At 43.5% G+C, this 19,075-nt stretch overlaps 1 protein-coding gene across 1 annotated transcript in view; it reads left to right on the top strand.

The window, feature by feature from the left end:
• LOC139583582 (polyamine-modulated factor 1-binding protein 1-like) overlaps window positions 1–19,075 on the top strand; it is a 163,126-nt gene that overhangs the window by 106,419 nt on the left and 37,632 nt on the right. The window contains exons 22-24 of the mRNA XM_071414825.1: window positions 5,244–5,328; window positions 6,658–6,769; window positions 18,657–18,866. Of these exons, the coding sequence (XP_071270926.1) occupies window positions 5,244–5,328; window positions 6,658–6,769; window positions 18,657–18,866 (407 nt within the window). The remainder of the gene's footprint in view (window positions 1–5,243; window positions 5,329–6,657; window positions 6,770–18,656; window positions 18,867–19,075) is intronic.

The following is a 19,075-nucleotide window of genomic DNA, read 5'->3' as shown; positions in this document are numbered from 1 at the left end:
TGGCGTCATAAGCGATTAACATTTTTCGACAGAAACACGATTTATCATAATAAATTGTTCTTACTTTGAGCTGTTCTTCCATCAGAATCTTGGGCAAAGAATCCTTTCTTGGGTCTAATCGTCTTTTGGTCGAAAGCTGTCCTCTTGCCATGTGGAAATGCCCACTGCGTTCGGCATGAACTGGAAACGTGCCCAGAGGTTGAAAGTGTCTCAGAAATAAATGTCCCAAAATCGCCCTAAACGGATATAAATTGCTATAAAACGGTTTAAATTAACTACCTTATGATGTCTTTAACACCTATTACAAGTAAAAACATGACCGGAGAAATATTACAGGCTACACTAATGCTTGGAAAAAGAACAGGTCGGTGTCCACCGCGCGTCCGGCGCAGCTGGAAAAGAGTTCCTACCTACACGTTTTTTTGTTTTATAGTGGCTGTGATTGCGCAATCGACACCATTCAAAGCGTCATCACGTAAAGACATCCAGGGGAAGACGTAAGCAGTGTCTGTATCCTCATAGCATTCACGGGGACCTTTAAACTGACTCCAGATCAGGGGCCAAGATGTGTGAAATCTGACTCCATGTCAGGGAAATTGCTGTAGAATGAGTTCTGTTCCACTCAGAGACAAAATTTCAACGGCTATAGAAACTAGAGACTGTTTTCTATCCAATAATAATAATAATATGCATATTGTACGAGCAAGAATTGAGTAGGAGGCCTTTTTGAAATGGGCACCTTTTTCTCTGGCTACTCAATACTGCCCCTTGAGCCCAAAGAGGCTAAACACCATAGATCACCAAGGGCTCTCTATGGTCAGTGCGTGACAGTACCCCCCCCCCCCCCCCAAAGGTGCCCCCAACCACAAAGACCAGGGAGGCTTTCCAATGCTTCGCAAAGAAGGGCACCTATTGATAGAAGGGTAAAAAAAAACAAAAAAAACAGGCATTGAATATCCCTTTCATCATGTTGAAGATAATTAATGACACTTTGGATGGTGTAGGAACACACCCAGTCACTACAAAGATACGGGTGTCCTTCCTAACTCAGTTGCCGGAGAGGAAGGAAAACGCTCAGGGATTTCAGCATGAGGCCAATGGTGACTTTAAAACAGTTACAGAGTTTAATGGCTGTGATAGGAGAACACTGAGGATGGATCAACTACATTGTAGTTACTCCACAATATTAACGTAATTCAGAGAGTGAAAAGAAGGAAACCTGTACAGAATAAAAAAAGATTCCAAAACATGCATCCTGTTTGCAACAAGGCACTAAAGTAATACTTAAAACAATTTGTCAAAGCAATTACATTTTTTTCCTGAATACAAAGCGTTATGTTTGGCTCAAATCCAATACAGCACATTACTGAGTGCCACTCTCCATATTTTGAAGGATAGTGGTTGCTGCCTCATGTTATGGGTATTCTTGTAATCGTTAAGGACTGGGGAGTTTTTCAGGATAAAAAAGAAATGGAATGGAGCTAAGCACAGTCAAAATCCTAGAGGAAATCATTGTTCGATCTGCTTTCCACCAGACACTGGGAGATTAATTCACCTTTCAGCAGGACAATAACCCAAACACAAGCCCAAATCTACACTGGAGTTGCTTACCAAGAAGACAGTGAATGCTCCTGAGTGGCCAAGGTATATTTTCAGGCAGTTTTAAGTAAAAACTGTATGGCAAGACCTGAAAATTATTGTCTGGCATTGATCAACAACCAATTTGACAGAGCTTGAAGAATTTTGAAAAGAATATGCAAATGTTGCTTAGTCCAGGTGTGGAAAGCTCTTATAAACTTACCCAGAAAGACTCAATGCTGTAATCATTCTAACATGTATTGACTCAGGGGGTTAAATACACTACATGACCAAAAGTATGTGGGCACCTGCTTGCCGAAAATCATTCCAAAATCATGGACATTAATATGGAGTTGCCCCCCCCCCCCCCCCTTTGCTGCTATAATAGCCTCAACTCTTCTGGGAAGGCTTTCCACTAGATGTTGGAACATTGCTGCAGGGACTTGCTTCCATTCAGCCACAAGAGCATTAGTGAGGTCAGGCACTGATGTTGGGCGATTATGCCTGGTTTGCAGTCTGCGTTCCATTTCATCCCAAAGGTGTTTGATGGGGTTGAGGTCAGGGCTTTGTACAGGCCAGTCAAGTTCTTCCACATTGAATTTGACAAACCATTTCTGTATGGACCTCGCTTTGTGCACGGGTTCATTGTCATGCTGAAACAGGAAAGGGCCTTCCCCAAACTGTTACCACAAAGCTGGAAGCACAGAATTGTCTCGAATGTCATTGTATGCTATAGTGTTAAGATTTCCCTTAACTGGAACTAGCCCAAACCATGTAAAACAGCCCCAGCCCATTATTCCTTCTCCACCAAGCTTTACAGTTGGCACTATGCATTGGAGCAGGTAGAGTTCTCTTGGTATCTGCCAAACCCAGATTCGTCCGCCGGACTGCCAGATGGTGAAGAGCCGTTCTTCACTCCAGAGAACGCGTTTACACTGCTCCAGAGTCCAATGGCGGCGAGCTTTATACCACTCCATACAACGTTTGGAGTGGTGTAAAACCCATTTCATGAAGCTTCAATGAACAGTTATTGTGCTGACTGTTGCTTCCAGAGGCAGTTTGGAACTGGGTAGTGACTGTTGCAACCGAGGACTGACTATTTTTACGCACTTCAGCACTCGGAGGTCCCATTCTGTGAGCTTGTGTGGCCTACCACTTCGCGGCTGAGCCGTTGTTGCTCCTAGACGTTTCCACTTCACAATAACAACACTTACTGTTGACCGGGGCAGCTCAACTGCCAATGTTACTTATGGAGATTGCATGGCTGTGTGCTCAATTTTATACACCTATCATCAACGGGTGTTGCTGAAATAACCAAATCCACTCATTTGAAGGTGTGTCCACATACATTTCCATGTATAGTGTATATGTGACCCGATTCATGAAACTAGGCGTATGTTGCAAGCCACGACTTCACAGGAGAGCCGTTTGAACGTAATTATTATTATTTTTAATCAAAATGCGTTTTTGGGCCCGAACACAGACAACTAAACGCATTATCATTTGCACTGATCTTTGCTATTATTGTTCTAGAACACACACACACACACACACACACACACACACACACACACACACACACACACACACACACACACACACACACACACACACACACACACACACACACAGGTCTGTGTCTGCGTATCCAGCCAGTGTAATATGAATTATAAATGTAGCCTAATAAAAAGAAAGAGAGAAGGCAGGTAGAAGCAGAAGAAAATGACTGGTGTTACAGCAGTGTATTGATCAGTGTGTATCAAAGGAGGATGTGAGACACCAGATTACCTGCTAGTCTGAGCATTAGGTAGTGTGTTAGAGTGTTATAGCCCGGGGCTCATCTTCCACTGCCAGATCACTGTAAATACAACACTGACAGAGAGAGGGGGTGTGTGTGTGTGTGTGTGTGTGTGTGTGTGTGTGTGTGTGTGTGTGTGTGTGTGTGTGTGTGTGTGTGTGTGTGTGTGTGTGTGTGTGTGTGTGTGTGTGTGTGTGTGTGTGTGTGTGTGTGTGTGTGTGTGTGTGTGTGTGTGTTTTTTGCATCGCTGGATGTAAGTAAGGCAAAGGCCCATCTGTTTTTGTAACTCCCTCAAAATAAAGAAGGAAGATACAACCCACTCAGCCAGGACACCAACTGGTTCTGGGTCTGTTCTGCTCCTACAGTCTCCATAGAAATTGACCAAATTAAACGCTAATAACTGAAATAGCATTTTCTAGTTCCTGCATGTGTTGTTTGGGGTTACAGTACAAAGTCTGCTCTCCTAACCTTTGCCTGTGTGTTTGTAAACAGGAAAGCCTGTGCAGGATTAATTGCCCTCCCTGGATGGTCAGTGTGAGAGAGGTTATATTGAACTGATTCCTGATGAATGTGAATCAACCTGAGATGCATCTCTACTCGTTCTCTTTATATTGATTATTTAGATTCATAACAAACTTTTACCTTGAGATTCGGCAATCGAGCCAAGGTGGGCTGGAATAAAATAATGAAAATAAATCAAAGTCTGTTTGTGCATCGTAAAATATTTACAGGTTCCAGTTTCCTACGGCTGCAATTTAAACCGTTTGGATTCTGCAAAGCCATAAATGAATCATGGATTTATCAAGTGTTGATGTTTTAGTATTCATTTTCCCGTCCTTTTCTCTCCAGTCCTCCCACCACAATCACTGCATATGTCACTAATAGCATCATACCCATTTCTCACCATTTTAAAATGCACACACATAAATGCAAGCAGACACATCCATGACACACAGGTGACCTGGAGTTTAGCGTTCCATATTGCATCCTGACTGAGTGGCAAAAACTGTCTAAAACAATGGTTTAAACCCACAGTGAATAAAAGGGGTGACAGAGGTTATCCCAAAATGTGTCTTTTAAGCAAATGGTGACTCGCTGAAAAACAGACGCATGAAAATGCAAGGCTATTCTGTTTCACAAAGAGCAAAAACCTTTATATAAACACACTATGCTAAACCTACTACGTGGTGGACAATATGATTTTATTCCATGTAGAGATCTTCATGGAGAGAAAGAGAGAGAGAGAAAGATAGGGAAACAAAATGATTGAATGGATGGGTGCACGCTTTGTGTGCTGTGTAAGGTGAGGAGTGCCATCTATTGACCGAAAGAGGAAGTGTTTCCTTTGTGTGACACAACAAAGCCCTGTTTTGACAGGGTTCATAGTGGCTAAATGTTCTCTGGCTTTGTGTGCCTTTAATGAGAAGCTACTTGCATTGTTCTCTTTTTAATTCATTTGACTGCATTTTATTTAGAGCTTTATTTTATTTGCATCTGAGGTTCATCGCTCATCTCTTTGCTACGTACTACAATTTGTTTTTAGGAATAATAGTCACATACTGTATAACCTTGAATAGTTGAAGAATGCATTATACATGAACCCGCACTTACGTTTTAATATAAAGATGATGGGTTATTAGTTGTGGCATATGAAAATGGTTTAGAATTTATAGAAGTAATTTTCAGGGGAAGTATGAATTAATGTTTCGACTGACAAACATCTTTCAAATGTGCTTTCATTTAGCCTCCTATGCGTTCATATTGTACTGCTCCCTGTTGAACTGAAGCCAACAGTTTTCATGATGTCTCTCTTTCTGTCTCTCTCTTTCTGTCTTTCTCTCTCTGTTTCTGTCTCTCCCTTTATCAGTGGAGGAGCTGTCATGTCGTGGGGAGGAGGTTTGGCGGTTGGAGGGGAGTGTGAGAGAAGGAAGACAGGCAGAGGAGAGGAGGAGGTAAGAAGGGAACACGGGGAATTAACACACTTCTTCAGGTCTCAGACAAGGTTACTCTACACGCCAGCAGTACTCATAGATTACCATCCTCTCCAAATGGGCATATTATGGACATATTAGAGAATGTGCATCTTGGCCTGCATCGTACCGTGCCGTACATGAGGTCACCAAGTTCAAAGTTCACAGGTTGACCCGTGTCTCTTCAGCATTGTGATGACATCAGCATAAATGCAGCATGACATGTCTGGTGTCTGTCTATGGTTGTGGTCTAGATCTCTGCCAGTATGGTGACCTCATCACATTAATGCAGAATCCTCCCCCCCACCCTCTCTCTGTCCCCGTCTCTCTCACCCCTTCTCGCTCTCTCTCCCCTTCTCTCTCCCTCTCTCACCCCTTCTCTCTCCCTTTCTCTCGCTCTCTCCCTTTCTCTCTCTACTCTCTCTCCCTCTTTCGCGCTCTCTTTCTCTCCCTCTCTCTAAATTGTTAACATCCATATGGGCCAATAGCTAAGAGGAGTCAGTCTGTATGAGAAAAGCGCTCCCAAATGGTCATTATTCAACTAAACATGAACATGATGCTAAATGGATTTCAGCTGTTTCTGGGAAGTTCCCCATCCCATCCTCCCCTCTCTTCCCCTGATTCCCCCAGTATCCCCTCTATCCTCTTCTCCACCCCTCTCTCTTCCATCTTTTTTATTGTGAACTGAGAAAACTGTCTTTGGCTTCTATAGCCAATTTTTAACACAAATATGTACAGCACTCCTGAATATACTTATAACATTGGAATTGGTGCGTATTGAGACCGTACTGTGGATGTGTATATAGCCTGTATATTTAGGTTTGCTATAGGATCTGTATATTTACTCGTCCTATATATTGTGTGTATATTTAGCTTGTTGTGTTGTGCCCAGTCGGTCTGCCAGTGGGGTCCATGGGGGCTGCGCTGGGGCTGCCTGCGCTGGGGCTGCTCTGGGGACGGGGTTGGTCGGGAGCTTGAGGAAATGCTCATAATTTGTCGTATTGATCGAGTAACCACGGCAGCCAGTCTCTATTGAGGCAGAGCAGAAATAGAGCCCCTATCGATCACATTCAGATTCCCCCTGTTCTTACTGACACTATTCGGCCTAGTTCCAAATCAGTCCCTAGGCACTTCCCTGTGTCCTAGCCCCTTCCCTAAGCCCCCTACTACTGTGATGTGTGTGTGTGTGTGTGTGTGTGTGTGTGTGTGTGTGTGTGTGTGTGTGTGTGTGTGTGTGTGTGTGTGTGTGTGTGTGTGTGTGTGTGTGTGTGTGTGTGTGTGTGTGTGTGTGTGTGTGTGTGTGTGTTGCAGGCTGACAGTGGAGAGGCTGGAGAGGCAGTCTGCAGAGCTGAGACTGGCCCTACAGCAGGCCATGGAGAACACACTCAACACACAGAGAGACAACCACACAACACAGGAACAAGTAAACACACACACCTCTCTCTCCCTACTTCTGAATAGTCCTGTAAATTGATTGGCAGAGCATGGATTGTTTTATAAACCTAGAAAGGTACTTTGGAAGGGGCTAGGACACTGGGAAGGGGCTAGGACCCTGGGAAGGGGCTAGGACACTGGGAAGGGGCTAGGACACGGGGAAGGGGCTAGGACACACGGGGAAGGGGCAAGGACACATGGGGAAGGGGCTAGGACACAGGGAAGGGGCTAGGACACAGGGAAAGGGGAAAGGGCTAGGACACGGGGAAGGGGCTAGGACACACGGGGAAGGGGCTAGGACACAGGGAAGGGGCTAGGACACAGGGAAGGGGCTAGGAACTGATTTGGAGTGTTAGACACACTCTTTCTCTCTCTGATCAAATCAAACTTTATTTGTCACATGCGCCGAATACAACAAGTGTGGACCTTACCGTGAAATGCTTACTTACAAGCCCTTAACCAACAGTGCAGTTCAAGAGTTAATAAAATATTTACCAAGTAGACAAAAATAAAAAGTAATAATAAAAAGTAACACAATAAGAATAACAATAACGAGGCTATATACAGGGAGCACTGGTAACGAGTCAGTGTGCGGGGGTACAGGTTAGTTGAGGTAATTTGTACACGTAGGTGGGGGTGAAGTGACTGCATAGATAATAAGCAGCGAGTAGCAGCGGCTTTCCTCTGACACCGCCTATTATATAGGTCCTGGATGGCAGGAAGCTTGGCCCCAGTGATGTACTGGGCAATTCGCACTACCCTCTGTAGCGCCTTACGGTCAGATGCCGAGCAGCTGCCACACCACGCGGTGATGCAACCGGTCAGGATGCTCTCGATGGTGCAGCTGTAGAACCTTTTGAGGATCTGGGGGCCCGTGCCAAATCTTTTCTGTCTCCTGAGAGGGAAAAGGTTTTGTCCTCTTCACGACTGTCTTGGTATGTTTGGACCATGATAGTTCGTTGGTGATGGGGACACCAAGGAACTTGAAACTCCCGCTCTAATACTGCTCCGTCGATGTTAACGGGGGCCTGTTCGGCCCGTCTTTTCCTGTAGTCCACGATCAGCTCCTTTGTCTTACTCACATTGAGGGAGAGGTTGTTGTCCTGGCACCACACTGCCAGTTCTCTGACCTCCTCCCTATAGGCCGTCTCATCGTTGTCGGTGATCAGGCCTTCCACCATCATGTTGTCAGCAAACTTAATGATGGTGTTGGAGTCGTGTTTGGCCACACAGTTGTGGGTGAACAGGGAATAGAGAAGGGGACTAAGTACACACCCCTAAGAGGCCCCAGTGTTGCGGATCAGCGTGGCAGACGTGTTGTTGCCCACTCTTACCACCTGGGGGCGGCCCGTCAGGATGTCCAGGATCCATTTGCAGAGGGAGGTGTTTAATCCCAGGGTCCTTAGCTTAATGATGAGCTTCGTGGGCATTATGGTGTACACTAAGCTGTAGTCAATGAACAGCACTTCATGGCTACTGACGTGAATGCCACGGGGCGGTAATCATTTAGACAGGTTACCTTCGCTTCCTTGGGCACAGGGACTATGGTGTCTGCTTGAAACATGTAGGTATTACAGACTCGGTCAGGGAGAGGTTGAAAATATCAGTGAAGACACTTGACAGTTGGTCCGCATGCTTTGAGTACACGTCCTGGTAATCCGTCTGGCCCAGCGGCTTTGTGAATGTTGACCTGTTTAAAGGTTTTGTTCACATCGGCTACCGAGAGTGTTATCACACAGTCATCCTGAACAGCTGGTGCTCTCGTGCATGCTTCAGTGTTGCTTGCCTCGAAGCGAGCTTAAAAGGCATTTAGCTCGTCTGGTAGGTTGCGTCACTGGGCAGCTCGCGTCTGGGTTTCCCTTTGTAGCCCATAATAGTTTTCAAGCCCTGCCACATCCGACGAGTGTCAGAGCCGGTGTAGTAGGATTCAATCTTAATCCTGTATTGACGCTTTGCTTGTTTGATGGTTCATCTGAGGGCATAGGGATTTCTTATAAGCGTCCGGATTAGTCTCCTGCTCCTTTAAAGCAGCAGCTCTAGCGTTTAGCTCGATGCGGATGTTGCCTGTAATCCATGGCTTCTGGTTGGGATATGTACGTACAGTCACTCTGGGGACGTCGTCGTCGATGCACTTATTGATGAAGCCGATGACTTTTTTCTGTGGTTGCACATGTGACATGCTGGTAAAAATGTGGTAAAACTGATTTAAGTTTGCCTGCATTAAAGTCCCTGGCCACTAGGAGCGCCGCCTCTGGGTGTGAATTTTCTTCTTTGCTTATGGCCTTATAGAGTTGATTGAGAGAGGTCTTAGTGCCAGCTTCATTCTGTGGTGGTAAATAGACGGCTATGAATAATATAGATGAGAACTCTCTTGGTAGATAGTGTGGTCTACAGCTTATCATAAGGTACTCTACCTCAGGCGAGCTAAACCTCAAGTCTTCTTTAATATTAGACATCGCGCACCATCTGTTATTGATAAATAGACACACACCCCCACCCCTTGTCTTACCAGAGGTAGCGTCTCTGTTCTGCCGGTGCATAGAAAATCCCAATAGCTCTATATTGTCCGTATTGTTGTTCAGCGACGTCTCGGTGAAACATAAGATGTTACAGTTTTTAATGTCCCGTTGGTAGGATAATCTTAATCGTAGGTCATCAATTTTCTTTTCCAATGATTGCACGTTAGCAAGAAGAACGGATGGCAGTGGGAGTTTATTAGCTCGTCTACGGATTCTCAGAAGGCTGCCCCATCTGCAGCCCCTTTTCCTGCATTTTTTCTTCACGCAAAAGGCGTGGATCTGGGCCTGTTCCAGTGAAAGCAGGATATCCTTCTCGTCGGACTTGTTAAAGGAAAAAGTTTCTGTCTTCCAGTTCTCATCCTCCTGTCAGTGTAAAGTTGGAATGTTGAATCATTCATTCTGTAGGCTAAATTATGTACCACACAGCTCAGTGCTAGATGTTGTTTTTTTTTCAATGTATTGAACTAAAGTGTTTTTAAAAGCCAAAGCTGTACACGCACACACACATCAATGGTTGTGTGTCTCTGCATGGGTCCAGTTCCAATCAAAGCCCTGAGGTGTTCAGTGAAGATGTTTCTGCAGCCATCTTCAAACACATCCCCATAACTGATTAGACCGGTCACACTGACACAGAGCTGATCAGAGTCATTCATGCTGTTTTTGACAGCATTAGTGATGGCTTTGTGACACACACACACACACGTGTGCGTACGTGTGTGTGTGTGTGTTTAAGTGTTTTAATGAGAGTCTAAAGTGAACTTTTTGCTAGTTAGCGTTAGCCGCTCGTTAGTGTGTCAAACTTTTATCTCCTCCGCCTCCAGTAGGCCAGTATAAATATGGCCTGCTCTGATGTCACAGATGTTGTGTTTACTGTAAATATCAGTTCGCCATCTGAAAAGTTTAGGTCAAATTTTTATTGAGTAATTAAGTCAATGAGAGAAAGTGCAGATTGAACCAAATGTTGTTGTTTGTCTTGCTCAGTAGGCAATATGGAGGATCATATGACAGAGGATTCTGAAAAGGCTTGTGTTGTCATCGGTGTGTGTGAGTGTGTGCATGTGTTTGTGTGCGTGCATGCGTGTGTTCTTGTTTATATGTGTCCACTGTCCAGGTGATGGATCCTTCTGGTTAAGCCTGATGAGGTGTTCTGATGAATCAGGATGAAATGGTGTCTGAAACGGCCTCATCTGCTGCCCAGACCCCTTCAGATATGTTACCTGATGAACAACCAGACCCCTTCAGATATATTACCTGATGGACAACCAGACCCCTTCAGACATGTTACCTGATGAACAACCAGACCCCTTCAGATATATTACCTGATGAACAACCAGACCCCTTCAGATATATTACCTGATGGACAACCAGAACTCTTCAGACATGTTACCTGATGGACAACCAGAACTCTTCAGACATGTTACCTGATGGACAACCAGACCCCTTCAGACATGTTACCTGATGGACAACCAGACCCCTTCAGATATGTTACCTGATGGACAACCAGACCCCTTCAGATATGTTACCTGATGGACAACCAGACCCCTTCAGACATGTTACCTGATGGACAACCAGACCCCTTCAGATATATTACCTGATGGACAACCAGACCCCTTCAGACATGTTACCTGATGGACAACCAGACCCCTTCAGATATGTTACCTGATGGACAACCAGACCCCTTCAGATATGTTACCTGATGGACAACCAGAACTCTTCAGATATATTACCTGATGGACAACCAGACCCCTTCAGATATGTTACCTGATGGACAACCAGACCCCTTCAGATATGTTACCTGATGGACAACCAGAACTCTTCAGATATGTTACCTGATGGACAACCAGAACTCTTCAGATATATTACCTGATGGACAACCAGACCCCTTCAGATATGTTACCTGATGGACAACCAGAACTCTTCAGATATGTTACCTGATGGACAACCAGAACTCTTCAGACATGTTACCTGATGGACAACCAGAACTCTTCAGACATGTTACCTGATGGACAACCAGAACTCTTCAGACATGTTACCTGATGGACAACCAGAACTCTTCAGATATGTTACCTGATGGACAACCAGAACTCTTCAGATATGTTACCTGATGGACAACCAGAACTCTTCAGACATGTTACCTGATGGACAACCAGAACTCTTCAGATATATTACCTAATGGGCAACCAGAACTCTTCAGACATGTTACCTGATGGACAACCAGAACTCTTCAGATATGTTACCTGATGGACAACCAGAACTCTTCAGATATGTTACCTGATGGACAACCAGAACTCTTCAGATATGTTACCTGATGGACAACCAGAACTCTTCAGATATGTTACCTGATGGACAACCAGAACTCTTCAGATATGTTACCTGATGGACAACCAGAACTCTTCAGACATGTTACCTGATGGACAACCAGAACTCTTCAGATATGTTACCTGATGGACAACCAGAACTCTTCAGACATGTTACCTGATGGACAACCAGACCCCTTCAGACATGTTACCTGATGGACAACCAGAACTCTTCAGATATATTACCTGATGGACAACCAGACCCCTTCAGATATATTACCTGATGGACAACCAGACCCCTTCAGATATGTTACCTGATGGACAACCAGAACTCTTCAGATATGTTACCTGATGGACAACCAGAACTCTTCAGACATGTTACCTGATGGACAACCAGAACTCTTCAGACATGTTACCTGATGGACAACCAGAACTCTTCAGATATGTTACCTGATGGACAACCAGAACTCTTCAGACATGTTACCTGATGAACAACCATAAGTGGCACTGAGTGGCGATAAATAGTTTTAGAATTACTTCTGCAAGATGACCATTTCTTTGCCAGAAAATCAGTTATTTGGTGCACGTGTGTGTGTGCATGTAAGCTCGTGTGTGTGTGCATGTTAGCTCGTGTGTGTGTGTGTGTGTGTGTGTGTGTGTGTGTGTGTGTGTGTGTGTGTGTGTGTGTGTGTGTGTGTGTGTGTGTGTGTGTGTGTGTGTGTGTGTGTGTGTGTGTGTGTGTGTGTGTGTGTGTGTGTGTGTGTGTGTGTTCATGTGTTGTATACAGTAGTATTTATCTTAGTCTTACATAGATCTGTCACAGACAGATTGCCTTGCTAAAGCCCTGCAGTAGAAACAGTAGTTAGAGGGTTAAAGGATGCTATCTGGTGTAATGAGAGAACCTCTAGTGTGTACTGAAACAGATCGGCCTTGTTTAGTGTGTGTGTGTGTGTGTGTGGCCTCTCCTTCTATCTCCATCCCACACAGCTCATTAGGCAGGAATCCTGTGCTTCATTTGAGAGAGGTGACGGTTGGACAGGCAAACTGGCCACTGTCTGACACATACACATGTACGGGTATCTCACTCTGATCATAGGAAATTGAGACCTAGACACGATCTCTTTGGGGGGAAAAGGATGTGTAAAAGGCGCGTGTTCTTCCCTATTTGAAGGTATTTGACCCAGGATTGATCTGTGCTAGCATGGACAGATTCTAATTTCACCACCCCTATCTTTTCACTAGCCCCTCCCTTTGACCCTGGCCCTGTTTACACACCATCAGTGTTGGCGCTAGAAAGGCACAGTTGAGGCGAGACTGTTGAGGCGGGACTGTTGAGGCGGGACTGTTGAGGCGGGACTGTTGAGGCGGGACTGTTGAGGCGGGACTGTTGAGGCGGGACTGTTGAGGCGAGACTGTTGAGGCGGAACCAAACTAACATATACTGTATGTCCGAGACAAAACCTTGAAGGAAAGTTCAAAACAAACCATCCAACTATTGATGTTATAATTTATAGGTCTTTTTCTCAGGACTGTACAGCTGTTCCCTGTGCCAGCAAAGCTCAATCGGCGAGTTCTCTTTTTCTGGCGTAGATTTGCGAAACATTCTGATGAGGCTATGTGTCAGAGCAGACGTAATGAAGAAAGCCATCAGAGTCATTAATATGGCTTATCTGATCTGCTGTGGCTCACTGGCCAACCTAATGTAGGGACATGTCATCAGCATTAAGCAGAGGAGGACTCACATGCACGCACACACACACACACACGCACACACACACACACACACACACACACACACACACACACACACACACACACACACACACACACACACACACACACACACACACACACACACACACACACACACACACACACACACACACACACTCATCATGATCATTACCATTAAGTAATCAGCTCAGAGTGAGACATACTCAGGAATTCAACCCTACACACACACACACACACACACACACACACACACACACACACACACACACACACACACACACACACCAGATATATAATTCAGATCTCTTAGTGATGAGTATACATATTTAACTGATGTCAGCTCTGCTGGGGGGGTTTTAATTGGAGAGAAAGTTTTTATAAAATTAATGTTTTATAAAAAAGTGTTTAACAATAAATGTCTTCATTAATTTGATGAAGGTATCTGCTAAAATGAGCTGAGTGGTTTAAGGCTAATGGATGAAGGGTCCTCTAATGGATGAAGGGTGTTGTTCTATCCACAGGACAGGGTTTAGGGGTTGATTATCTCTGGTGTTGTTCTATCCACAGGACAGGGTTTAGGGGTTGATTATCTCTGGTGTTGTTCTATCCACAGGACAGGGTTTAGGGGTTGATTATCTCTGGTGTTGTTCTATCCACAGGACAGGGTTTAGGGGTTGATTATCTCTGGTGTTGTTCTATCCACAGGACAGGGTTTAGGGGTTGATTATCTCTGGTGTTGTTCTGTCCACATGACAGGGTTTAGGGGTTGATTATCTCTGGTGTTGTTCTATCCACAGGACAGGGTTTAGGGGTTGATTATCTCTGGTGTTGTTCTATCCACAGGACAGGGTTTAGGGGTTGATTATCTCTGGTGTTGTTTTATCCACAGGACAGGGTTTAGGGGTTGATTATCTCTGGTGTTGTTCTATCCACAGGACAGGGTTTAGGGGTTGATTATCTCTGGTGTTGTTCTATCCACAGGACAGGGTTTAGGGGTTGATTATCTCTGGTGTTGTTCTATCCACAGGACAGGGTTTAGGGGTTGATTATCTCTGGTGTTGTTCTATCCACAGGACAGGGTTTAGGGGTTGATTATTTCTGGTGTTGTTCTATCCACAGGACAGGGTTTAGAGGTTGATTATCTCTGGTGTTGTTCTATCCACAGGACAGGGTTTAGGGGTTGATTATCTCTGGTGTTGTTCTATCCACAGGACAGGGTTTAGGGGTTGATTATCTCTGGTGTTGTTCTATCCACAGGACAGGATTTAGGGGTTGATTATCTCTGGTGTTGTTCTATCCACAGGACAGGGTTTAGGGGTTGATTATCTCTGGTGTTGTTCTATCCACAGGACAGGGTTTAGGGGTTGATTATCTCTGCAACAAAGGCTCTATTGGCATGGCATAGCTTGTTTTATTTGTGGTGGATGAGGTGAGTTTCTTTGATCACCAGGTTGAAAAGTGTTATATAAATCCAAGCCATTGATGTTGGTTGTGTCACTGGGCCTGTCCGAATACCCGTACTTGCGCTCTAAATAATACTCTGATTGGGTATGCAAAAAGATAAACTTTAGTAGTGTGTGAAATTGATTTTTTTTTGTATGCTTTAAATACCAGGATCATACTCATGTTGGTTTTTCATCCAGTACGAATTTGCTGCATGCTATTGTGGAAGAGTAGCATCTGTTAAGACCCAGGTGTGTTTGTCAACAGCTGCTGATCATAGAAAGGGATGGGCTGTACCACAATGAACGGATGTCGGAAAAGCACCCGATTAAGCATTAGTTGACTTATTCTCCGTGTGAACCCTTGTAGTATGTTGATATTTGTTGCTTACTGCTAACAATTCTACTAAATAATAGGTTCTAAATAGTATGCAGTACGATTAGTACACAGTATGTAACCTAGTTTTAGTAAGTAGTAGGCAAGACAGACTACGTACTGTAGGCCCATCGCACATAACCTCCATTGACATGGTTGGTGTGAACAGTTAGTCCCCCCCCCAGCCTAGGAACCATCATTTAAAACATCTGAAATGGAACAAAATACATAATGTAGCAAATACAGTTGTTAAATATACTTTAGTTCACCTGCATGTGGTGTCTACTCTGATCCAGCTAAGGCCTTTAAAGCAACCTTCATATTTCAAATGGTTCTTCTCGTGATTTTAGACTTTTAGAGTTAATGTGTGGATTCCTCTCCTACCCAACCACCTACTCAGTGAGTATGTTTACATGCAGACCAATAATTGTATATTAAACTGATTATGGCAGTAGGCTGAGTATGGTAATAGTCATGTAAACACTTTACTCTGCTTAACTTAATCAGCAAAAGGTCAAAATCAACGTAAGTATACGCTGATTAAAACATCTGGTTTTCTGAGCACTCTTTCAATTTATTAATTGTAGAAATAGTTCTCACATACAAACTTTATATGTCCGAAATCAGAATCAAATAGGCTTCGCAAAAATAACGTTCGCTGTTGGTAGAACGTTTATTTTGATTGCCGATTTTCTGCATTTATTGAAGTCCCATCAGTAGTCTGATTTCAGATGTGTCCATGCAAAAAGGATTATAAGGAAACCGTTCTTCTTGCTAAGCATGTAAACGTTTTAAACAAACTATTATATTAATCTGACTATCCACAAGAATCGTATTATTGTGTGCATGTAACCGTACTCGGTGTGAGGATTTACCAAAACACCTCTCTCAAGGCCCACCTTTCACAACACATTCTATTTTTTTTGTGTGTGTGTGTGATTTTTTGTGTCTTTTTCCCCCGATGAGACCACCATCACCGCCAATACCCCCCTGAAAAAATGTGAGTAGAAAAAAACAATCTAAATGTTAAACAGGTTCCCATCTCGTGTGCGTTCACCCCCCTCCACCTCTCTCTCCTTTCTCTTCCCTCCTATTTTTCCCCCTCTCCCCCTCTCTCTCTCTCTCTCTCTCTCTCTCTCGTTCTTCATTATCCTCCCCTGACACCGGTGGAAACAAAGGATCCGTGTGTAATTTAGTCTTAATCATAACACCGTCCCTTCACAGCCATCCAGCCAGTCAGAGCGAGACCGCACACATCAGCCAGCCAGGAAAGAGATGTTGATGTGAAACCGGTCTCTTTATGACTGGTAGGTAATTACTGTCATTAGAACACTCCAGAGTGTGTGTGGACGTGCTGTATAATTGATGGTGAATTAATGTGTGGCAGGCAGTGGATATGAGGGATCCTTCAGCGCTCAGAGAGAGGGGTCTGCTGTCATGCCTGGGGGTCTTGGTGCTACAGTGTTTGTATTAGAAACACAGAACCCCAAAACAGGCTCTGCCAGAGGGGGGGGGGGGGCAAAATGTCTCTGCCCAAAATCTGTTTTTGTATGGGGGGCAATGAGAGAGTATCGAATTGAGTCAAGATAAACATGAATTGCTATTTTGATATGTGAGGCTTATATGATCTAATAGAAGATTGGTAATGCTTAGGTTGTTACCAATGTACTTATATATAACTGTGATGCACGTGACATCCCGGCAACAAAAAACACTTTATATCGGAGTTGAAATTTGAAAAGGTCGATGCATATTCATGAGGCTAACATATCATCTCACTCTCCATTGAATACAGACAGTTGACATCAACACCCCTCATCAAATATTCAAAAAAGTTTTCAAATAACGAGATGTATCCACCAATGCAAAGAGAGGAGTAGGCGGGTGCTTAACAGCCCGCCGTTCCGCTCTGTGGACGACAAATCCCGGTAACACTTTACTTGACACCCAGCGTCATAACATGTTATGGTCATAACCATGTCATAACAACTGACATAACTTGTAATAACCTGTCATAATATGGTCAGAACATTGTCGTGACCCATATATATACACCTGTTGTGACATATCTTGCATTATTTTATGGATGGTTATGACACCTACATAAGAGTGTCAACCCTGCCAAGAAGTTTCCTTTCGTTTAAAAGTTTGTTTCTTAAGTCCTTTGTTGTAGACCACACAACAGTGTATATATATGTGGCAGTGTATATATGTGACAGTGTATATATGTGACAAACATTACAGACCTCTACATGCTTTGTAAGTAGGAAAACCTGCAAAATCGGCAGTGTATCAAATACATGTTCTCCCCAATGTATCTCTTAACACCATCCATTTTGGATTTCTATTTGCCATATATTTTTCAACTGTGCTGTGATGCTTCACAAAAGTACTGAACCTTTCTATTCTCATAGCTTCTACAGATTGTAAATTAAAGATAAATATTTTTGTTAAAATAATTATTATATTATTGATTGATTGACTATGGCTTTTCAAATCACCCAGTATTGCTATCTGTAGCGTTAGTTCTAGGTAAATGTTGCAATTCTTCAGCCATTCCTGGACCTGTGACCAAAAACGAGCTACATATAGACAGTACCAAAATAAATGATCTAATGACTCTGCCTCCTCACAGCAGAATCTGCAGAGCTGGGAAGATTGTATCCCCCATATATATAACATTCTATTGGTTGCAAGAATTTTGTGTGGTAATATAAATAGAAAAATTCAAGGTTTTGAATCCGGCGTTGTTTTGTGTGTCAATTCATTAACCATGTGCCATGGAATGGGTACATTGAAAATCTGTTCCCAACTATTTTGCAATTTATATGGCACAGCTGTCAGTTTTTTGGCACTTAAATGAAATTGGTATATGTTTTTATTTATCACACTTTTCTTTAACCATGTATGTTCTTTAATACAGGGCCGACATACAAGTTCCTTACTTTTTTCCCCTTCTACTTGCCTCTTCCATTTTTGTGGTAATGCTGCAATTAGTTGGTTGTAATTTTGGGTAGAGCAGACATTTCCATGTGTCTGTGTTAGCTGCATGTGTGACATAACTCCAGTCCTATTTATGGTATCATTCACTAAAATTATACCTTTTTTTAACATTTCATCGAAAAAAATGTTTTTTTAAATAAATTAGTATATTTGAGTTTAACCACAATATTTGTTGTATTATTTGTTCTGTCTTTTCAGGTGGATTAAACTGAAAAATTGTTGTTAGGGTGGAGACACAAGCATCGGGTCATTGTATCCATATCTCTGGTTCTGTTAGGGAAGGACAGTGCTGTACACACACAGACACGAAAGAAGGAGAGGATTTGTAAATAAACTGTTGCATAACATGTTTAAAAAATGATTTAAGAGAGAAAAACAGGGGACATGCTTTAAAGCAGAGCAAAACAGGGAGGTGCTAGCTAAGATTCTTCAACATCAGACATTTTGTTCGTGTTGCCTACATGAACACAACCTTGACATTGCTTATCTCGCCCTCCTTCCACAGGTGAAGACATTGGAGGAGGAGAACAACTCATTGACCAATCAGGTGAGGACTTTGGAGGAGAAGTACAGCTCGTTGACCACTCAGCTGCTGAGGTCACAGAGCCGGGGCCAAGACAACGTCCAGCGGCTAGCCAATCAGGAGGAGCGTCTGGTCGTACTGAGGACAGAGTCAGAGACGCTACAGGAGAAATACAGCAGCAAGGTGCAGGAGGTGAGACAACATTCACCATTTCATTTAACATATTTACTCTATTTAATAATACTGTCCTTCATTGGTGTTGGACGAGGTGAGCTTCCCCCTTTGGGTGTCTAGAAAAAGCGCTATTTAAGTCCAATCAATTATTTGTATAATTAATGATATATTACACATACACTATTCACTACTTACTGTATGATAATGACATTACAATCATCAGGATG

This window comes from Salvelinus alpinus, chromosome 8 (assembly GCF_045679555.1).
Source record: "Salvelinus alpinus chromosome 8, SLU_Salpinus.1, whole genome shotgun sequence".
In the NCBI taxonomy this organism is placed as follows: domain Eukaryota; kingdom Metazoa; phylum Chordata; class Actinopteri; order Salmoniformes; family Salmonidae; genus Salvelinus; species Salvelinus alpinus.
Note: the sequence above shows the minus strand (reverse complement) of the source record. Positions and strands in the feature narration are given on the sequence as shown.